The sequence below is a fragment of the Hemiscyllium ocellatum genome, unplaced genomic scaffold (genome assembly GCF_020745735.1).
Source record: "Hemiscyllium ocellatum isolate sHemOce1 unplaced genomic scaffold, sHemOce1.pat.X.cur. scaffold_3454_pat_ctg1, whole genome shotgun sequence".
Classification (NCBI taxonomy): domain Eukaryota; kingdom Metazoa; phylum Chordata; class Chondrichthyes; order Orectolobiformes; family Hemiscylliidae; genus Hemiscyllium; species Hemiscyllium ocellatum.
In genome coordinates this window covers 9382-31889 of record NW_026868427.1, presented here as the reverse complement: position 1 = coordinate 31889, position 22508 = coordinate 9382, and the positions used below count along the sequence as shown (strand labels likewise).

Here is a 22508-nt window from a genome sequence, read left to right as displayed (position 1 = left end):
CTCCCCCGCCGCCGCCATCTTGTATTCGGGTCGGCCCGAAGCGGCGCTCTGCGCTCTCTCTCCCTCCCTTTCTCTCTCTCTTCTTGTGCTGGCTGGACGCCGCGAGGCCTCGAGGAGGGGGAGGCGACGGAAACAGTACAGGTAAGAAAAAGAACTGGCGACGAAAAGGTGCGGGGGGGGGGAAAAGAAGCGGCTACGCTGTTGCCGATTCCCAGCCGCCCCCCCGACGACCGATCCCGGGCCGTCGCTCGCTCGGCCATTCCCGGAGCGGGCCAGTGCGCAGCCGCGGGCGGTTCGGAGGCTTTTCGGCTATCTCCGGAGCGGGTCAGTGCGCAGCCGCGGGCGGTTCGGAGGCTTTTCGGCTATCTCCGGAGCGGGTCAGTGCGCAGCCGCGGGCAGGTCGGAGGCGTTCGGTGATCTCCGGAAAAGGGGGTGGGGCCAGTGCGCAGCCTCGTCCGGTGCGGCTGTCCCGCGAAGGTGGGCAGCGCGCAGCCGCGGGCGGTTCGGAAGCGTTCGGCGATCTCCGGAAGAGGGGTGGGGTGAGGGGGGCCAGTGCGCAGCCTCGTCCGGTGCGGCTGTCCCGCGAAGGTGGGCAGCGCGCAGCCGCGGGCGGTTCGGCAACGCTCGGGAGCTGTCCGGAGGCACCTCAGTGCGCAGTCGCAGACGGGCTCGGCGGTGTCCGGAGGAGAGGTGGAGCCGTGCGCGCATGCGCGGTGAGGACCCTTGCACCTGCAGAGGGAAGGCAATCTCCCAGTGAGGCCATTCGTCCCCTCTACCCTGCTGGGCCACTCAGTGAGATGTTGGCTCTTTTTCTGTTTGTCTCTGGCCTAATGGACGACCCCCTCATTCTGAGGTGATTCCTTCTGGTCCTAGAACCTCCCAGAAATTAAAAATCACATCACACACACACACCCCAATAGTCCAACTATTAAAAAAAATAACGTCACCCAACACCAGGTTATGGTCCAACAAGGAGAAGGTGAGGACACGCAGATGCTGGAGATCACAGCTGAAAAATGTGTTGCTGGAAAAGCGCAGCAGGTCAGGCAACACATCCGAGGAGCAGGAGAATCGACGTTTCGGGCAGAAGACCTTCATCCCCTTGGATGCTCCCTGACCTGCTGCGCTTTTCCAGCACCACACTTTCGTCTCTGACCCCCAGCATCTGCTGCCCTCACTCCCTCCTAGACTGCTGTTATGTCTTTCATCGTTTAGAATGGGTTGCAGGTTTTGGTTCCCTTACAGTGTGGGAACAGGCCATTCAGCCCCAACAAGACCCTCTGAAGAGTAACCCACCCCGACCCTATATCTACCCCTTGACTAATGCACCTAACGCTACGGGCAGTTTAGCACGGCCAGTTCCGCTGACCTGCACGTCTTTGGACTGTGGGAGGAAACCTGAGCATCTGGAGGAAATCCACGCAGGCACGAGAAAAATGTGCAAACTCCACACAGACAGTGGGGAATTGAACCGGGTCCCTGGCGCTGTGAGGCAGCAGTGCCAACCACTGAGCCATTTCACCGCCCGTCATTAAAATGTAAGCCAAAAACGTCTTTCAAATCCCCTTCTCAAAATAATTTCAGCTTATATAAAAAAGAAGTGACACATTAGCTCAGCCAATGCATTAAAGGTGAGAGGTTAGAATCTGTCTGTATCCCACGAGTTATAAGAACAGTTGGAGACTGTAGGGCGGGGGGGGGGGGTCTATTTCTGTGCTGTATAACAGAGTCTGTTCTGCCATTCATTGTGATTGTAGCTGGTCTGATCATCCTCAACTCCACTTTCCAGCCCTTTCTTCACTCTTTTCCACCCCTCCCAAAAAACAATCCCTTTCTATTCCCTTCCTGATTTAAAAACCCCTCTCTCTCGGCCTTGGATATACTGAACGACCCAGCCTCGACAGCCCTCCGCAGTAAAGAATTCCACTTGGAGAGAAGAAATTCCTCCTCGTCTGGTGTCTTGGTTGGGCGACCCATCATTCGGAGATGAAGAATAAGCCTCTGGGTCTACGGGGGGGGGGAAGCTAACTCTCTGCATCTCACATCTCACACCCCCTTGTTTCAGTAAGGTCAGATCTCATTCTTTTGAACCCCAATGAACACCGACCCGATCTCTGGGTGGCAAGGTGACTCAGTGGTTAGTGCTGCTGCCACACAGCGCCAGGGACCCAGGTTCAGTTCCTGCCTTGGGCCATTGTCTGTGTGGAGTTTGCACGTTCCTTCCAGTGCCTGCGTGGGTTTCCTCCGGGTGCTGCAGTTTCCTCCCACAATCCAAAGATGTGCAGGTCAGTTGAATTGGCCGTTCTAAATTGCCCGTAATGTTAGGTGCATTAGTCAGGGGTAGATATAGTGTCGGGGAATGGGTCTGGGTGGGTTACTCTTCTGCGGGTCGGTGTGGACTTGTTGGGCCAAATGGCCTGTTTCCGGACTGTAGGGAATCTGATCTCGATCTCTCCTCCATAGGACAGTGCCTCCTCATCCCCGCGATCCCTGCACTGCCTCGATAAAACAGTTTGCAGTATTCCGGCTGTGGGCTGACTAATGCCTTGTGTAGGTTTAGCAAAACCTCCCCACGTTCCTACTCCATTCCCTTCGAATTAAAGGCCAGCATTCCCTTTCCCCTGCCTTGTTACCCTCTGGGCTTGGATGCCAGTTTTAATCATGTAGAAGAGTAGTCCATTCGGCCCTTCGAATCTGTTCCCCCTTCGAAAAGATCGTGGCTGATCATCCAGTTTGGCCCCCGTTCCTGTTTTTCTCTCCAGCCCCTTACATTTTTTTAGTCCCAAGAACCAAACGTAACTCTTTCTTGAAAACATTTGATGTTTTGGCCTTAACCAGTGACAGAGAAATCCTCAGGCTCACCTCTGGCTGGGTGAGTGACGATATTTCTCATTCTGGCCCGAACCATCGATCCTCCTGCTGCTCGGATGCTGCCTGACCTGCTGTGCTTTTCCAGCCACGCGCTCCCAACTCCCAGCTCCAGCATCTGCAGACCTCTCGGTCTCCTTGAAGATATTCCCCCTCAGCCGGACTGTGACCCTGCCCCCTGAGAGCTCCGTTCTGTCGCGTTTTGCCAGGGAGACCTTTTACTCGGGCCATACATTAAACCTGCCTCATCAAAGGGTGTAGGTTTGCTCGCTGAGCTGTAGGCTGGATACCACCCCTCCACCCTAAATCTCAACCTGAGCCACAAACCGCCACAAACCTGGCTGCCTCATCAAAGTTAAACGCCAGGTCATGGTCCAGCAGATTTATTTGGAAACATGAGCTTTCCCAGCACTGTAACCATCAGACAGCCACCTGATGAAGGAGCGTCGCTCCGAAAGCGAGTGTGCTTCCAGTTAAACCTGTGTGATTGTTAACTGTGTACACCCCAGTCCAACACTGGCATCTCCAAATTATTACATTAGATTAGATTACTTACAGTGTGGAAACAGGCCCTTCGGCCCAACAAGTCCACACCGACCCGCCGAAGTGCAACCCACCCACACCCCTACATTTACCCCTTACCTAACACTACGGGCAATTTAGCATGGCCAATTCACCTGACCCGCACATCTTTGGACTGTGGGAGGAAACCGGAGCACCCGGAGGAAACACACGCAGACACGGGGAGAACGTGCAAACTCCAAACAGTCAGTCGCCAGAGGCGGGAATTGAACCCGGGTCTCTGGCGCTGTGAGGCAGCAGTGCTAACCCACTGTGCCACCGTGCCACCCACAATGCCTCAGCAAACATCACCAGATCCATAATAGGCTGATCCTTGCTTTGATCTACCACACGCTGTTCCGGGAAACTGTTGGGAGTGCACTGTATGAATTTTCCCTCCTGGCTGCCATTCCCCACTGACGTGAAGGTTAAAGTTCATGTGCTGCAATTCTCATATGCCCTCATTACCCCCTGACTGACCTTCTGTCCCACTGCGGGGCTTACCGCCTTGGTCCCTTCCAGTCTTTCCTTTCCCCATTTCATTTCTTACCTGCACCCCGTGTGGATTACAGAGTCATTCAGCAGGGTCACAGCCAGTCCGTACTGAACGTGATCACAAGCTAAGATGAGAATAGTGCAGCAGGAACACAGCCGGTCAGGCAGCATCCGAGGAGCAGGAAAGTCGGTTTTCCTCAGGCGCTGCCTGACCTTTCCAGCCACAACTCTAATCTCCAGCAGCCGCATAATCGCAACTGAAACTAATTCCTGGCCCATATGCCTCCAAACCTACCCAAATCTCCTTCAATTGTTAGAACTGTACTGTCGTCCACCACTCCCTCTGAGTGCTTCGTGTGGGGAGTGACAAAAATTGCCCCTCGTGTCCTTTTGAAATCTTTCTCCCCTCATCTTAAAACGATGCCCCCTCCACCTCCCCCCCCCCAGAGAAAGGAGCCTGGTCATTGACCTTATCAAACCAGCCATGATTGTATGAACCTTATTAAAATCATCCCTCAACCTCCTACACGGCAGTGAGAAACTGTGCCACGCTATTTTTACATCGAAACCGCTCCGTTCTGCATCTTTGGAAGAAGATGATTTCTTGCTGTTGTTTGCATTCTGCCAACAAAGCTGCTGCTTCTGCCTGTTCTTTCGGAAATGCCCAAGCTCCTGAATATTTGATTTCCCAGCTTTGATCAGCTGGAACCAGGTCTGGGCATATCTGTGTCATTTCATCACGTGTTCTTCCTGCTACGCAGTTTTCAGTAAAGAGCTGCTGTTTTTTAGTCTCTTATCCACCTCTCTCCCTCCACTGTGCTGTGTATTTCTGTCTCAATACCAGTATTAAAATTGCCACCGTATCCTTTACCTTAGTAAGCCCATGTTTCCCCTCCTAAACCCCTCCATTTTCATTAAAACCTCCTATATCACTAGTAGGGGGTGTCCTGCTCTATGAAGACAAGAGGGTAGCAGTGGGAGTGTGTACCCTGGGGAGAGCCAGTGCTTGGTGGGAGACCTGTACCCCAGGGTAAATGGGTGCCACACAGTCGAGTGGGTGCCCTGTTTTGTGTCTGTCTGTCTGTCTGACAGTGTGTGTGTGTCTCTCTCTCTGTGTCTCTCTGTCTGTGTCTGTCTGACTGTGTGTGAGAGTGACGAGTCTGTGTGTCTGTCTATGTGTCTATCTGTTTGTGTGTCTGTCTGTCTGTCACTGTGTGTGTTTGTCTGACTGTGTGTGAGAGTCTGTGTCTGTCTATGTGTGTATCTGTTTGTGTGTCTGACTGTGTGTGAGAGTGACGAGTCTGTCTGTGTGTCTGTCTATGTGTGTATCTCTGTCTGTCCCTGTGAGTGTGTCTGTCACTGTGTGTGTGTCTGTCTGACTGTGTGTGAGAGCGTGAGTGTGTGACTGTGTCTGTCTGTGATTGTGTCTGTCTGTCTGTGTGAGTGTGTGTGTGACTGTGTGAGAGTGAGTGTGTGTGTGTCTGTCTGACTGTGTGTGAGAGCGTGAGTGTGTGACTGTGTCTGTCTGTCTGTGTGAGTGTGTGTGTGACTGTGTGAGAGTGTGTGTGTGTGTGTGTGTGTCTGTGTCTCTGTGTGACTGTGACACTGTGTCTCTGTCATTCCCAGTGAGTACCCTGTTAACCAGCACACTCTCCTCTTCCTGCTGCCTCCTACCAGCTCCCTCCCTCCACGATGACAGAGATCAGCGATCTGGACCGGCAGATCGAGCAGCTTCGACAGTGTGAGCTCATTAAGGAGAATGAAGTCAAAGCACTGTGTGCCAAAGCCAGGTGGGTGCTGCTGTGGGTGAGGCTCCTGCCAGCCTCCACCCCCTCTCTACACCTCCCCCCAACCAGCACCTTCCTGTTCCCACCCCCACATAAACAAATACGCACACACTCTCTCTCGCACGCACGCACTCTCTCTCTCGCACGCACGCACTCTCTCTCTCGCGCACACACACTCTCTTTCTTGCACGCACTCTCTCTCTCTCTCGCACGCACGCACGCACTCTCTCTCTCTCTCGCACGCACGCACTCTCTCTCTCTCTCGCACGCACACACACACTTTCTTGCACGCACACACTCTCGCACGCACGCACTCTCTCGCACGCACTCTCTCGCACGCACGCAGTCTCTCGCACGCGCACACACACTCTCGCACGCACACTCTCTCGCACGCACGCACTCTATCTCGCACGCACTCTCTCTCGCACACACGCTCTCTCGCACGCACACACGCTCTCTCTCTCGCACGCAAGCACTCTATCTCGCACGCACGCACTCTCTCTCTCGCACGCACACGCGCTCTCTCGCACGCGCTCTCTCGCACGCACTCTCTCGCACGCACTCTCTCGCACGCACTCTCTCGCACGCACTCTCTCGCACACACGCACTCTCGCGCACACTCTCTCGCATGCACACACTCTCTCGCACGCACGCACTCTCTCTCGCACGCACGCACTCTCTCGCTTTCTCACGCTCTCTCTCTGTCTCACACACGCTCTCTCTCTCTCTCTCTCACATGCTCTCTCTCACACGCTCTCTCTCTCTCTCTCTCTCTCACATGCTCTCTCTCTCTCTCACACACACTCTCTCTCTCTCACACACACCCACGCTATCACACTCTCTCACGCGCATACGCACACACACTCAGATACCCAGACACCCACCTCTGGTATCTATTCCCCCCCCCGACCCTGCTTGTTGCTATTCTCGGTGACACATGAAGCTCCTGTCTTTAACCCAATCTTATTGTTAAGCTCTTTGGCCACAGATGAAACTCCTTAGTTGCTATCCCTTGCAGGTTATTTTGAATCCAGTCTCTCCGTGATGTTCCCAGTCATTGGGGATGCCAAAAGATTTCCTTTGCTTTTCCTTCCTGCCTTTTAACGGACTGTCCCGCTCTCCGTGACCTGTTTTGCCCCTCGCCCCATCTTGGTTTGTTTTCGTTACGGACTCTGGGTCCCGCCTGGCAAATTCCCATCTTATTTCAGATGTGTAGGTGTGGGTTGTGCTGCCTAATCTCCTCCCTAATTGCCCCCTGAGAAGGCCTGGGTGCACCCCCACTGCTGTTCGTGGGAGGGGGAACTGTGAGTCTGTGTTGGACAGGGCCCAGAGGGCTGACCTAGCTGTGGGGAAATGAGAGCTGGTGGTCTGTAGAAGTAGGAACAAGCTGCCTGGGTGCAGTTAATAGGGGTTCCATGGAGCCATTGAGGTTTACAGCACAGAAACAAACCTTTCACTCCAACTCCCTATTCACGCAGACCAGGTATCCTTCATAATCTCGTCCCATTGGACAACGTTTAGCCCATATCCCTCTAAACCTTTCCTGTTCACAGGCTTTGAGAAGGTTTGTAGCTCAGGTTGAGGTTCTGGATGTAGGTTTGCTCACTGAGCTGGAAGGTTCGTTTTCCTTCCTATTTCTACACCCATCCTTTTGCCTTTCTCATTGTACCAGCCTCCACCACTTCCTCTGGCAGCTCGTTCCATTCACTCGCCACCCTCTGGGTGAAAAAGTTGCCCCTTAGCTCTCTCTTTAAATCTTTCCCCCTCTCACCTCAAAACCTATGCCCCCTCTAGTTCTGGACTCCCTGACCCTAGGGAACAGGCTTTGCCTATTTCCCCTATCCATGCCCCTCATAATTTTGTAAACCTCTATCAGGTCCCCCCTCAGCCTCTGACGCTCCAGCGAAAACAGCCCCAGCCTGTTCAGCCTCTCCCTGTAGCTCACACCCTCCAATCCTGGGAACATCCTTGTAAATCTTTTCTGAACCCTTTCAAGTTTCACAACATTCCCTCTTGTAGCCGGGAGACCAGAGGCCGAATGCAGTATTCCAGAGGTGGCCTCGCCAATACAGCCATGACTTCCCAACTCCTACATTTAATGCACTAACCAATAAGGGTAAATAGACCAAACACGGCCCCGATTTCCTGTGATTCCACTTCCAAGGAACCGGGAACCTGAATTCCAAGGCCTCATTGTTGAATAACTCGCCCCCCAGGGCCATAGATTGAGTGCGTTCTGCGTGCTGCTGTTGTTGATACAGTGAGGGCTAAGTGAGCCAGCTGTGTACCTGCGGTGACCGGTCTATGACTGAACCCCAGCTGCCCACCTTCTCCCATCTCCCACACTCCCTTCACAGAGCACGAGTCAGCCAGCCTCAGAAGTGCCAGCCCCCCCCCCCCACCCCCCCCCCCCCCCCACCCCCCCCCCCCCCCCCCCCCCCCCCCCCCCAGTCGCTGTCTGTGGGAAAGAGTTATAGACCCAGCTCTGTCCCACGCTCTGGGAAGAAGTGTTTGCTAACCTCACTCCTGTAAGGACCAGTTTGAAATGCCTCACAGCGCCAGAGACCCGGGTTCAATTCCCGCCTCAGGCGACTCTCTGTGTGGAGTTTGCACATTCTCCCCGTGTTGGCGTAGATTTCCTCCAGGTGCTCCAGTTTCCCCTCACAGTCCAAAGATGTGCAGGATGAGGCCATGCTAAATTACCTGTAGTGTTAGGGGAATGGGTCTTGCTGGGTTGCTCTTCGGCGGGACGGTGTGGACCTGTTGGGCAGAAGGGCCCGTTTCCATGCTGTAAGTAATCTAATCTAATCTCAAATCGAACTGTGGATCAGGAGCAAAACCAGAAGCTGCTGGAAAAACTCAGCAGGTCTGGCAGCAGCGTCTGTGCAGAGAAATGCGAGTTCCCCTTTCTGGTCTGGCCACCCTTCCTTTCGAACTCTCTGGTCCTGGAATGTGAACTTGGATCTCTCTTCACAGACGCTGCCAGGCCCGGTGAGTTATTCCTGCAAATGTTTGACTCCGTCACCCTCCTCCTCGACTCCTAGTCGCCACGGGGTGAATCGGCCAAGTTCCCCTCAATACCTTCTAACACCATCAGCCCCTGGACCTCCCTCCCCCTCCCCTATTTGAGTGGAGTCTCCGCCCGGTGATTTACAGGGTGAGGGAATTATTCCAGTGATTTGACACTTCCCTCCCTTCCCCACCCCCAGTCCTGAAGTGGGTTCTGACCAGGAATACCGAGAACAGGAGCTATAATTCCTAACCACTCCAAACCCAAAACCCTGTTTTCACCGTACTCAGACACCCGCCACAATCCCATCCAACTCCCCTCATGCTCCCACCCCCCCCCCCCCCCCCCGCCGCCATCTTGTTTGTTGATGAGCTGGTTATAACAGATTGCCTCCTGTCTGTATGTGTGTAGGGAGATCCTCGTAGAGGAGAGTAATGTGCAGCAGGTGGATTCTCCAGTGACGGTGAGTGTCCAGGAACAACACCTCATTCATTTCTCCACGCTTCGGCACTCTCTCATACCCCACCCCATCCCCATTTCACCCGTTAATGAATTATATCAGCAGCATTTAATCCTGAAACAACTCGGGCACTAACTCAATCAGGCAAAGGGTCACCTCCGAGGGAGCCCCGCACTGTGGGCGGGTCAGCGCCGAGGGAGCCCCGCACTGTGGGCGGGTCAGCGCCGAGGGAGCCCCGCACTGTGGGCGGGTCAGCGCCGAGGGAGCCCCGCACTGTGGGCGGGTCAGCGCCGAGGGAGCCCCGCACTGTGGGCGGGTCAGCGCCGAGGGAGCCCCGCACTGTGGGCGGGTCAGCGCCGAGGGAGCCCCGCACTGTGGGCGGGTCAGCGCCGAGGGAGCCCCGCACTGTGGAGGGTCAGCGCCGAGGGAACCCCGCACTGTGGGAGGGTCAGCGCCGAGGGAGCCCCGCACCGTGAGAGGGTCAGCGCCGAGGGAGCCCCGCACTGTGGGAGGGTCAGCGCCGAGGGAGCCCCGCACTGTGAGAGGGTCAGCGCCGAGGGAGCCCCGCACTGTGGGAGGGTCGGCGCCGAGGGAGCCCCCGCACTGTGGGCGGGTCGGCGCCGAGGGAGCCCCGCACTGTGGGAGGGTCGGCGCCGAGGGAGCCCCCGCACTGTGGGCGGGTCGGCGCCGAGGGAGCCCCCGCACTGTGGGCGGGTCGGCGCCGAGGGAGCCCCGCGCGGTGGGCGGGTCGGCGCCGAGGGAGCCCCGCGCGGTGGGCGGGTCAGCGCCGAGAGAGCCCCGCGCTGTGGGAGGGTCAGCGCCGAGGGAGCCCCGCGCTGTGGGAGGGTCAGCGCCGAGGGAGCCCCGCGCTGTGGGCGGGTCAGCGCCGAGGGAGCCCCGCCCTGTGGGAGGGTCAGCGCCGAGGGAGCCCCGCCCTGTGGGCGGGTCAGCGCCGAGGGAGCCCCGCACTGTGGGCGGGTCAGCGCCGAGGGAGCCCCGCACTGTGGGCGGGTCAGCGCCGAGGGAGCCCCGCACTGTGGGCGGGTCAGCGCCGAGGGAGCCCCGCACTGTGGGCGGGTCAGCGCCGAGGGAGCCCCGCACCGTGGGAGGGTCAGCGCCGAGGGAGCCCCGCACCGTGGGAGGGTCAGCGCCGAGGGAGCCCCGCACCGTGGGAGGGTCAGCGCCGAGGGAGCCCCGCACCGTGGGAGGGTCAGCGCCGAGGGAGCCCCGCACCGTGGGAGGGTCAGTGCCGAGGGAGCCCCGCACCGTGGGAGGGTCAGCACGAGGGAGCCCCGCACTGCGGGAGGGTCAGCGCCGAGGGTCAGCAATGAAGTACAGGGTGTGCGAGGTTTCTGATGGTTGTTCTCTTTGTGTCCAGGTTTGTGGCGATATCCACGGTCAGTTCTATGACCTGAAGGAATTATTCAGGGTGAGTGACAGTTTCTGTGCCCTTGTCTCCCCCCGTTCCCCTTCCCCCTCCCCTCCCCTGGGGGATGCACTATTGAGGCATTGAGGCCGGACCCACCCCCGGGCCACGTGTCGGAAACGGTGAACTTTGGAGAGATCATCTTGCTCCTCGTTCTGATCCTGTCACTTTGTCATTGCCCCCCTCCCCCCCCCCCCCCCCAAGGTGGGCGGCGATGTACCAGAGACCAACTATCTGTTTATGGGAGACTTTGTGGACCGAGGGTTCTACAGCGTTGAGACCTTCCTGCTGCTGCTTGCTCTGAAGGTGAGGGGCTGCTCTGAGGGTGGGTCGGGCAAATCTCCCACGGCTGGGAAAGGAAGGTTTCATCACACCAGGTTTACCACCACCACAGTGGCAACACGCACTGAGGGTGGGGGGGCTTTACTCTGTACCTAACCCCGTGCTGTCCCTGTCCCTGGGATGGGGGGACAGTGTAGAGGGAGCTTTACTCTGTATCTAACCCCGTGCTGTCCCTGTCCCTGGGATGGGGGGACAGTGTAGAGGGAGCTTTACTCTGTATCTAACCCCGTGCTGTCCCGGTCCCTGGGATGGTGGGGGGACAGTGTAGAGGGAGCTTTACTCTGTATCTAACCCCGTGCTGTCCCTGGGATGGGGGGGAGACAGTGTAGAGGGAGCTTTACCCTGTATCTAACCCCGTGCTGTCTCTGGGATGGTGGGGACAGTGTAGAGGAAGCTTTACTCTGTATCTAACCCCGTGCTGTCCCTGGGATTGGGGGGGGGGGAAACAGTGTAGAGGAAGCTTTACTCTGTATCTAACCCCGTGCTGTCCCGGTCCCTGGGATGGTGGGGGGTACAGTGTAGAGGGAGCTTTACTCTGTATCTAACCCCGTACTGTCCCTGGGATGGAGGGTGACAGTGCAGAGGGAGCTTTACTCTGTATCTAACCCCGTGCTGTCCCTGGGATGGTGGGGGGACAGTGTAGAGGGAGCTTTACTCTGTATCTAACCCCGTGCTGTCCCTGGGATGGTGGGGGGACAGTGTAGAGGAAGCTTTACTCTGTATCTAACCCCGTGCTATCCCTGTCCCTGAGATGGGAGGGACAGTGTAGAGGGAGCTTTACTCTGTATCTCACCCCGTGCTGTCCCTGTCCCTGGGATGGAGTGGGGACAGTGTAGAGGGAGCTTTACTCTGTATCTAACCCCGTGCTGTCCCTGTCCCCGGGATGGGGGGGGACAGTGTAGAGGGAGCTTTATTCTGTATCTAACCCCGTGCTGTCCCTGTAGCTGGGATGGTGGGGGGGACAGTGTAGAGGGAGCTTTACTCTGTATCTAACCCCGTGCTGTCCCTGTCCCTGGGCTGGGGGGGACAGTGCAGAGGGAGCTTTACTCTGTATCTAACCCCGTGCTGTCCCTGGGATGGGGGTGGGGGGGACAGTGTAGAGGGAGCTTTACTCTGTATCTAACCCCGTGCCGTCCCTGGGATGGGGGTGGGGGGGACAGTGTAGAGGGAGCTGTGTGGGGTTGGTATAATGTTGAAAGACCATTGCAGTGTTGGCAGTACCCCTGAGCCCCTCATTCTCTCTCTGCCCCCCCACCCTGGCTGAACCTCGATCTGATGTCTCCCTCAGGTGCGATACCCTGACAGGATCACCCTGATCCGCGGGAACCACGAGAGTCGACAGATCACACAGGTCTACGGTTTCTACGATGAGTGTCTGCGGAAGTATGGCTCAGTCACGGTGTGGCGGTACTGCACTGAAATCTTCGATTACCTCAGTCTCTCAGCAATCATCGACGGGAAGGTGAGGGCTGCGGAAATGGGGGGAGGGGGAACGGGGTCAAGGTGGAGGGTCAGTTACACCCACACGGGGTTCCCGGGGAGTGGGGAGTGAGGGGGTGATGGTGCTGTGTGTCACTGGGGGGTTAGGGGAAACACGGTGACCCTCCCTGGGCCCGGTCTCCATCCTGACTGAGGGTCAGTTACACCCACACGGGGTTCCCGGGGAGTGAGGGGGTGATGGTGCTGTGTGTCACTGGGGGGGTTAGGGGGAACACGGTGACCCTCCCTGGGCCCGGTCTCCATCCTGACTGAGGGTCAGTTACACCCACACGGTGTTCCCGGGGAGTGTGGAGTGAGGGGGTGATGGTGCTGTGTGTCACTGGGGGGTTAGGGGAAACACGGTGACCCTCCCTGGGCCCGGTCTCCATCCTGACTGAGGGTCAGTTACACCCACACGGGGTTCCCGGGGAGTGAGGGGGTGATGGTGCTGTGTGTCACAGGGGGCGTTAGGGGGAACACGGTGACCCTCCCTGGGCCCGGTCTCCATCCTGACTGAGGGTCAGTTACACCCACACGGGGTTCCCGGGGAGTGAGGGGGTGATGGTGCTGTGTGTCACAGGGGGGGTTAGGGGGAACACGGTGACCCTCCCTGGGCCCGGTCTCCATCCTGACTGAGGGTCAGTTACACCCACACGGGGTTCCCGGGGAGTGAGGGGGTGATGGTGCTGTGTGTCACAGGGGGGGTTAGGGGGAACACGGTGACCCTCCCTGGGCCCGGTCTCCATCCTGACTGAGGGTCAGTTACACCCACACGGGGTTCCCGGGGAGTGAGGGGGTGATGGTGCTGTGTGTCACGGGGGGGGTTAGGGGGAACACGGTGACCCTCCCTGGGCCCGGTCTCCATCCTGACTGAGGGTCAGTTACACCCACACGGGGTTCCCGGGGAGTGAGGGGGTGATGGTGCTGTGTGTCACAGGGGGGGTTAGGGGGAACACGGTGACCCTCCCTGGGCCCGGTCTCCATCCTGACTGAGGGTCAGTTACACCCACACGGTGTTCCCGGGGAGTGTGGAGTGAGGGGGTGATGGTGCTGTGTGTCACTGGGGGGTTAGGGGGAACACGGTGACTCTCCCTGGGCCCGGTCTCCATCCTGACTGAGGGTCAGTTACACCCACACGGGGTTCCCGGGGAGTGGGGAGTGAGGGGGTGATGGTGCTGTGTGTCACAGGGGGGTTAGGGGGAACACGGTGACCCTCCCTGGGCCCGGTCTCCATCCTGACTGAGGGTCAGTTACACCCACACGGGGTTCCCGGGGAGTGAGGGGGTGATGGTGCTGTGTGTCACAGGGGGGGGTTAGGGGGAACACGGTGACCCTCCCTGGGCCCGGTCTCCATCCTGACTGAGGGTCAGTTACACCCACACGGGGTTCCCGGGGAGTGAGGGGTTGATGGTGCTGTGTGTCACGGGGGGGGTTAGGGGGAACACGGTGACCCTCCCTGGGCCCGGTCTCCATCCTGACTGAGGGTCAGTTACACCCACACGGGGTTCCTGGGGAGTGGGGAGTGAGGGGGTGATGGTGCTGTGTGTCACGGGGGGGGTTAGGGGGAACACGGTGACCCTCCCTGGGCCCGGTCTCCATCCTGACTGAGGGTCAGTTACACCCACACGGGGTTCCCGGGGAGTGGGGAGTGAGGGGGTGATGGTGCTGTGTGTCACAGCGGGGGTTAGGGGGAACACGGTGACCCTCCCTGGGCCTGGTCTCCATCCTGACTGCCTCTGCCTCCTGTCTGTGCAGATTTTCTGCGTGCACGGCGGTCTCTCTCCCTCCATCCAAACGCTGGATCAGATCAGGACAATCGATCGTAAACAGGAGGTCCCTCATGACGGGCCCATGTGTGATCTCCTGTGGTCAGACCCTGAAGGTAAAAGGGCAGTGGGCGTGGGTGGAGGGTGCAGTGCGTGGGGTGGGGGTCTTCAACCCGGCAACAGCAGGTTGGGCACTGACTCTCCCCGGGATATGGGAGGAGACACTGACTCTCCCCGGGGTGCGGGAGGAGACACTGCCTCTCCCCGGGGTACGGGCGGGGGACAAATACTCTCCCCGGGGTGCGGGAGGGGGACACTGACTCTCCCCCGGGTGCGGGAGGGGGACACTGACTCTCCCCCGGGTGCGGGAGGGGGACACTGACTCTCCCCAGGGTACGGGGAGACACTGACTCTCCCCGGGGTATGGGGGGACACTGACTCTCCCCGGGGTGCGGGAGGAGACGCTGACTCTCCCCGGAGTGCAGGAGGGGGACACTGACTCTCCCCGGGGTGTGGGAGGAGACACTGACTCTCCCCGGGGTGTGGGGGGACACTGACTCTCCCCGGGGTATGGGGGGACACTGAATCTCCCCGGGGTATGGGGGGACACTGAATCTCACCGGGGTATGGGGGGACATTATTCTCCCCGAGTGCGGGCGGAGACACTGACTCTCCCCGGGGTACGGGAGGAGACACTGACTCTCCTCGGAGCATGGGAGGGAGACACTGACTCTCCCCGGAGCATGGGAGGGAGACACTGACTCACCCCGGGGTGCGGGAGGAGACACTGACTCTCCCCGGAGCATGGGAGGGAGACACTGACTCTCCCTGGGGTGCGGGAGGGGACACTGACTCTCCCCGGGGTGCGGGAGGAGACACTGACTCTCCCCGGTGTACGGGAGGAGACACTGACTCTCCCCGGTGTACGGGAGGGGACACTGACTCTCCCCAGGGTGCGGGAGGAGACACTGACTCTCCCCGGTGTACGGGAGGGGACACTGACTCTCCCCAGGGTGCGGGAGGGGACACTGACTGTCCCTGTGTTTCCTTTCTCAGACACTACGGGTTGGGGAGTGAGCCCGAGGGGAGCTGGCTACTTGTTTGGCAGTGATGTCGTCACTCAGTTCAACGCTGCGAATGACATCGACATGATCTGTCGGGCCCACCAGTTAGTGATGGAAGGTTATAAATGGCACTTTAACGAGACCGTGCTCACAGTCTGGTCTGCACCGAATTACTGCTACAGGTAAGTGCAGGCCACCAGGAATACACTCGGAGCCCCGTGTACACTCCCGGTCTGGGTCAGACCGCACTCGGAGCCCCGCGTACGCTCCCGGTCTGGGTCAAACCGCACTCGGAGCCCCGTGTACGCTCCCGGTCTGGGTCAGACCGCACTCGGAGCCCCGCGTACGCTCCCGGTCTGGGTCAGACCGCACTCGGAGCCCTGCGTACACCTCCCGGTCTGGGTCAGACCGCACTCGGAGCCCCGCGTACACCTCCCGGTCTGGGTCAGACCCGCACTCGGTGCCCCGTGTACACCTCCCGGTCTGGGTCAGACCGCACTTGGAGCCCCGTGTACGCTCCCGGTCTGGGTCAGACCGCACTCAGAGCCCCGTGTACACCTCCTGGTCTGGGTCAGACCGCACTCGGAGCCCCGCGTACGCTCCCGGTCTGGGTCAGACCACACTCGGAGCCCCGTGTACACTCCCGGTCTGGGTCAGACCGCACTCGGAGCCCCGTGTACACTCCCGGTCTGGGTCAGACCGCACTCGGAGCCCCATGTACACCTCCCGGTCTGGGTCAGACCGCACTCGGAGCCCCGTGTACGCTCCTGGTCTGGGTCAGACCGCACTCGGAGCCCCGCGTACGCTCCCGGTCTGGGTCAGACCGCACTCGGAGCCCCGCGTACGCTCCCGGTCTGGGTCAGACCGCACTCGGAGCCCCGCGTACGCTCCCGGTCTGGGTCAGACCGCACTCGGAGCCCCGCGTACGCTCCCGGTCTGGGTCAGACCGCACTCGGAGCCCCGCGTACGCTCCCGGTCTGGGTCAGACCGCACTCGGAGCCCCGCGTACGCTCCCGGTCTGGGTCAGACCGCACTCGGAGCCCCGCGTACGCTCCCGGTCTGGGTCAGACCGCACTCGGAGCCCCGCGTACGCTCCCGGTCTGGGTCAGACCGCACTCGGAGCCCCGCGTACGCTCCCGGTCTGGGTCAGACCGCACTCGGAGCCCCGCGTACGCTCCCGGTCTGGGTCAGACCGCACTCGGAGCCCCGCGTACGCTCCCGGTCTGGGTCAGACCGCACTCGGAGCCCCGCGTACGCTCCCGGTCTGGGTCAGACCGCACTCGGAGCCCCGCGTACGCTCCCGGTCTGGGTCAGACCGCACTCGGAGCCCCGCGTACGCTCCCGGTCTGGGTCAGACCGCACTCGGAGCCCCGCGTACGCTCCCGGTCTGGGTCAGACCGCACTCGGAGCCCCGCGTACGCTCCCGGTCTGGGTCAGACCGCACTCGGAGCCCCGTGTAAGCTCCCGGTCTGGGTCAGACCGCACTCGGAGCCCCGTGTACACCTCCCGGTCTGGGTCAGAGTGCACTCGGAGCCCCGTGTACACCTCCCGGTCTGGGTCAGACCGCACTCGGAGCCCCGTGTACGCTCCCGGTCTGGGTCAGACCGCACTCGGAGCCCCGTGTACGCTCCCGGTCTGGGTCAGACCGCACTCGGAGCCCCGTGTAAGCTCCCGGTCTGGGTCAGACCGCACTCGGAGCCCCGCGTACGCTCCCGGTCTGGGTCAGACCGCACTCGGAGCCCCGCGTACGCTCCAGGTCTGGGTCAGACCACACTCAGAGCCCTGGTGTAAAGGTGATGTTTGAGGATGATATTGGAATGAGCAGTTAGTATTGACTCCTCACTGTCGGCTGCTCCCTGTAGAACTGGAATTTCAGTCACAGGAGGACCCTGTTCCTACCCTCTGGGCCTGACCCACCCTTCAGCCACTGACAACTGACAGTTCACTGCCTATCACCCAGCCCATCCCTGGTAACCCTGAACCCCACAGTGAGTCCGGACACGATCAATCTCTACCTACAACACACTCAGTGACCGAACTCCCACTGCTCTCTGTCAGGGAGACTCCCAAAGATTCGCAGGCAGTTTGTTGATCTTGTACGTGTAATGAGGAGAGCAGTTTCAGTCATTTTTGGTAGTATTAAAATTAATCTCGCCTTCTTCCTTTCCTTCTGAGTGTCTTGATCCTCCTGTGCTGTGTACCATAAACCTCCCAGTCCTCAGACTAGCTGCTGCTTCTCACCCTTAATGCTGAGTGCCCCTTTTGTACCTTGCAATTTGAGCTGCACACTCAGTGTAGAGTCCCACTGTCAGTTGTCAGCCCCCCTCAGCCAAGCAGCCCCTCCCTTCCTCCCCCATGCATCCCGTCAGCTCCCTCCCGTTCAAACGCCGAGTCAGCCCCCATTTGGAATTGTGGTCCCTCATCCCTCAAGGCTCCGGCACTGCCTGCTTTCTCGTGGCGTGATAGGAGATTGACCGATCGCCTATCCCTCAGTTACCTCCTCAACACGCTGCTGTATTTAATAAAGAGGAACCATCCCGCGCACCACAAACACCACAGCTTTCCTGCACCGTTGCTTCACCAGGGTTACATACTCCCCGTGATAACTGACCGCGCCACCGGCTCCTCTCACTTCCTGGTTCTCGCCTGCTGAGCCCATCCCCTCGGTACAGCCCCATCCCCGTTCCTTCTGACCTGGCCCTTCCTCAGCTTGAGTTGGCAGATGGAATACAAGGTGGGAAAGTGTGAGGTTCAGGCCCTTTGGGGAAGAAGGATCGAGGGACAGACTGTTTTCTAAACGGGGAGAAAATTCAGAACTCTGTAGTGCAAGTTGACTCGGGAGTTCTAGTCCCGGACACCCTCACAGTAAACCCGTAGGTTGGGTCAGTCGTTAAGAAGGCAAATACAATGCAGGCGTTTATCTTGAGAAGACCAGAATATAAAAGTCGGCGTGTACTGCTGAGGCTTCGTCAGGCTTAGGTCAGACCACGTTTGTGCAGGTTAGGATGGATCGGCCGTGGGGAAATTGTCCCGTACTGCCCAGGGATGTGCAGGTTAGGGTGGGATTTGCCGTGGGGAAATTGTCCCGCAGTGCCCAGGGATGTGCAGGTTAGGGTGGGATTGGCCGTGGGGAAATTGTCCCATAGTGCCCAGGGATGTGCGGGTTAGGGGTGGGAATGGCCGTGGGGAAATTGTCCCGTAGTGCCCAGGGATGTACAGGTTAGGGTGGGATCGGCCGTGGGGAAATTGTCCTGTAGTGGCCAGGGATGTACAGGTTAGGGTGGGATTGGCCGTGGGGAAATTGTCCCGTAGTGCCCAGGGATGTACAGGTTAGGGTGGGATTGGCCGTGGGGAAATTGTCCCCGTAGTGCCCAGGGATGTACAGGTTAGGGTGGGATTGGCCGTGGGGAAATTGTCCCGTAGTGCCCAGGGATGTGCAGGTTAGGGTGGATCGGCCGTGGGGAAATTATCCCGTAGTGCCCAGGGATGTGCATGTTAGGGTGGGATTGGCCGTGGGGAAATTGTCCAGTAGTGCCCTGGAATCTGTAGGTTAGGGTGGATTTGCTGTGGGGAAATTGTCCCGTAGTGCCCAGGGATGTACAGGTTAGGGTGGATTGGCCGTGGGGAAATTGTCCCGGAGTGCCCAGGGATGTGCGGGTTAGGGGTGGGAATGGCCGTGGGGAAATTGTCCCGTAGTGCCCAGGGATGTGCAGGTTAGGGTGGGATCGGCTGTGGGGAAATTGTCCCGTAGTGCCCAGGGATGTACAGGTTAGGGTGGGATTGGCCGTGGGGAAATTGTCCCGTAGTGCCCAGGGATGTGTAGGTTAGGGTGGATCGGCCGTGGGGAAATCACGTCTCTGGTTGCCGATAGTGTTCAGGGACGTGCAGGTTCGGTTGCATTAGTCCGAGGTCAGTTTCGGTTTGTGGGGAGTGGGTCTGGATGGGTAACTTCTCGGAGGGTCAGTGTGTGGGTGTACTCGGCCGAACGGCCTGGTCACACACTCCAGGGGAGTGAAATAGTCTGGCCTGGGAAAGCAGTTGCCGGGATTGTCCATCCTCGTGCTGCGGGACACACGCAGAGGGATCTGGGTACACAGGGCCGCCGCTCCTGGAAGTGGATAAGGTCCTGCAGGAGGCATGTCCGAGTGCTTGCCTCTGTCAGGCGAGACGTCTGCTTTAAGCTGCGTGTTTGTGGGGTTACCGGCCCAGCGTTTATCAGCCCCGTCCCTCGTTGCCCCCTTGGCAAGGTGGTGGTCAGCTGCCACCCTGAGGGTGAGCGATGCGTTGACAGCAGTTCCCAACGTTCTCAGCCGTGTGGACAGAATGGATACCACCCCTCCCTCCCACCCCAGGGGGGCTTTGTCACTGGCTGAGGGCCGTAGGTTTGAGGTGAGAGAGGGGAAGGAGACGTGAGAGGCGAGTGTCTGTGTTTTAAAGTGGTCCGTGTGTGCCAGCGGGAGGGGATGGAGACTGGGTTTTCACTCCCCCCTTGTCAAATGCTGAAAGGTTCCTCACCTCCCGTCCCTCGCTGTCCGAGTGTTGCTGCTGTGAGGAAGTGGACGGTTCCCCCTGTGTGATCGGTTTGAGGAGAGGCGTTGACGGTTTTTCACGTGGATTTCTGCGTTGGTGTCTGCCGGCTTTGCTGGGTTATCCAGGATGTTCGATCACTCCCGGTCCCGCGGGGGGGGTCAGTGAGACGGTGGAACTGTTCCGGAGGGGTCCCGGCAGACAGACTGCCGCGCCCAGAGGTGCCGTGTGATAGCACGGTCAGGGACAGGCTGAAGGGCCTGTTCCCCATCTCTCCCAGGGAGGGTCGGAGGCGTGGGGTGAGGGCAGCTGGGGGTGAGTGTGCCTCAGTGATAGATGGGGCGCTGACCCAGGGGCAGCTGGAGGACAGTGATAAGAGGGGCTGAATGGCCTCTTGTAGATGGGGAGATGTTGGCAGGGAATCCATCAGAGGGTGGAGGTGGGGGGGGGGAAGGGGAGGTGGGGGTGGGGAAAGGGGAGGTGGGGTGGGAGGTGGGGGGGAGGGAAGGAGAGGTGGGGTGGGAGGTGGTCGGGGGGAGGTGGCACAGGGGAATGTTACTGAGCTGACTGCTGCTGTCTCTCTCTTCCCCCCCCCCCCCCCCCCCCCTCTCCCTCCCCCTCTCTCTCTCTTTCCCCCCCCCTCTCTCCCTCCCCCCTCTCTCTCCTCCCCCCCTCTCTCTCTCCCCCCCTCTCCCTCCCCCCCCCTCCCCCCCCTCCCCCCCCCCCCCCCCCCCCCCCCCACCAGGTGTGGGAATGTAGCCGCTATACTGGAACTGGATGAGCATCTCCAGAAGGAGTTCATCATCTTTGAGGCTGCCCCTCAGGAAACCCGCGGCATCCCTTCCAAAAAACCCGTGGCCGACTACTTCCTGTGACCCCACTCCCACCCACCCACCTCCCCCCCACCCCCCTGCCCCAGCGAGCGGACCCCAATGTCAGCCATCATCGCCAGCCCCAGCTCCACCCTCCGAGGGCCCCCCCCCCCAGTCCCAGCTCATCCCAGGAGCAGGCTCCCAGCGATCGAGGGGACACTGGGCGATGGGGACCTCACCGGGTGGGGGTGGGGAGCTGCTACATCCAGGAGGAGGTGGCTTCACTCTGGGTTCGGGCACGTGTCACTGTGGCCCATCCCTCCGCACACACACACGCACACACACACACCCCCTAACACACACACACACCCTAACACACACCCCCTAACACACACCCCCTCTCTCTCTCACACACACACACACACACACACACACACACACACCCTAACACACACACGCGCGCACACACACACACACCCGCTAACACACACAGCCCCCTCTCTCTGTTTCTCACGCACACACTCACACTCTCTCTCACACTCTCTCTCACACTCTCTCTCACACTCTCTCTCACACTCTCTCTCACACTCACACTCTCTCTCACACTCACTCTCACTGTCACACACTCTCACACTCACTCTCACTCACTGTCACACACACACTCACTCTGTCACACACTCACTCGCACTCTGTCACAATCACTCTCTCGCTCACTCTCTCGCTCACTCTGTCTCTGTCACTGTCTCACTCTCTCTGTCTCACTCTCTCTGTCTCACTCTCTCTGTCTCACTCACTCTGTCACTGTCACACTCTCACTCACACTCTCTCAGTCACTCTCTCTCTCTCTCTCTCTCTGTGTCTGTGTGAGTCTCTGTCTTCCTGTCTCTCTCAGAAGCACACACAACCTCATATCCACGAGAGACACATGCCCACACACTCTCAAACTCCCCCTCTCCCTCTCCCTCTTCCCCCCACCCCCCACACTCCCCCCGGCCTGGTTGCCGGTATGCTTTCCCCATGACCCTTTTCCCCCCTCAGTCCTTTGAGCTCCTGTCCCACCTCAGGACCCTCGGCCACACACCCCCCAGCAGCAAGGACTCTCCCCAGGCTACGGGTCTCCTGCAAGCTGCAGACTGTCCTGGTGGGGTGGGGGTGAAAGAGCACCCCTGCCCCCACCTCACCCAAGGGGACGTTGCCTCTCCCTGATGGGGGTAAGGGTCACCCCCACACACACACACACACACACTTGTCGAACTCGGTGGGTTGGGAATCCTGGGAGGAATGACCTCACTTTGGTGACCACGTGGTCATTAACTACTTTTGACAGATCTGTGACAACTCCATCTGACTTGAGATCGACTCGGCAATGTTTTTAATGAAAGGTTCACTCTTCAAATAAAATCTTCAAAAAAAAAACCAATAAAAACTGCAAAAGTTCACTCCGGGCTCGTGCAAACTTTTATTCTCAGGTACCTTTACAGCCGCTGTATCTCATCCCTGTCCCTGTCCCTGTTCCAGGGTGGGGAGGATGGTGTATGGGGAGATTGACTCTGTATCTAATCCCTGTCCCTATCCCTGTCCCAGGGAGGGAAGGATGGTGTAGAGGGAGATTTACTCTGTACCTAATCCCTGTCCCTGTTCCAGGGTGGGGAGGCTGGTGTAGGGGGAGATTGACTCTGTATCTAATCCCTGTCCCTGTTCCAGGGTGGGGAAGGGTGGTGTAGAGGGAGATTTACTCTGTATCTAATCCCTGTCCCTGTTCCAGGGTGGGGAGGGTGGTGTAGAGGGAGATTTACTCTGTATCTAATCCCTGTCCCTGTCCCAGGGAGGGGAGGATGGTGTAGGGGGAGATTTACTCTGTATCTCATCCCTGTCCCTGTCCCAGGGTGGGGAGGGTGGTGTAGAGGGAGA

The 22508-nt window shown here is 59.0% G+C and overlaps 1 protein-coding gene across 1 annotated transcript; it reads left to right on the top strand.

Moving 5' to 3' along the window:
• On the top strand, positions 1-22036 carry LOC132813195 (serine/threonine-protein phosphatase 4 catalytic subunit). Its single transcript, XM_060823098.1, has 9 exons — positions 1-141; positions 5602-5714; positions 9133-9184; positions 10560-10610; positions 10812-10913; positions 12238-12411; positions 14184-14310; positions 15251-15440; positions 20531-22036. The coding sequence occupies exons 2-9, from the start codon at positions 5617-5619 to the stop codon at positions 20658-20660; spliced, it is 924 nt and encodes a 307-aa protein (XP_060679081.1). The 5' UTR covers positions 1-141; positions 5602-5616; the 3' UTR covers positions 20661-22036.
• Positions 22037-22508: the final 472 nt, after the last annotated feature.

Excerpts from the sequence above, each read along its gene's own strand:
- LOC132813195 (XM_060823098.1), top strand. The coding sequence starts at position 5,617 with ATGACAGAGATCAGCGATCTGGACCGGCAGATCGAGCAGCTTCGACAG. Across the intron at positions 5,715-9,132 it reads GCACTGTGTGCCAAAGCCAG|GGAGATCCTCGTAGAGGAGA; the intron begins GTGGGTGCTGCT and ends GTATGTGTGTAG. Across the intron at positions 9,185-10,559 it reads AGGTGGATTCTCCAGTGACG|GTTTGTGGCGATATCCACGG; the intron begins GTGAGTGTCCAG and ends CTTTGTGTCCAG.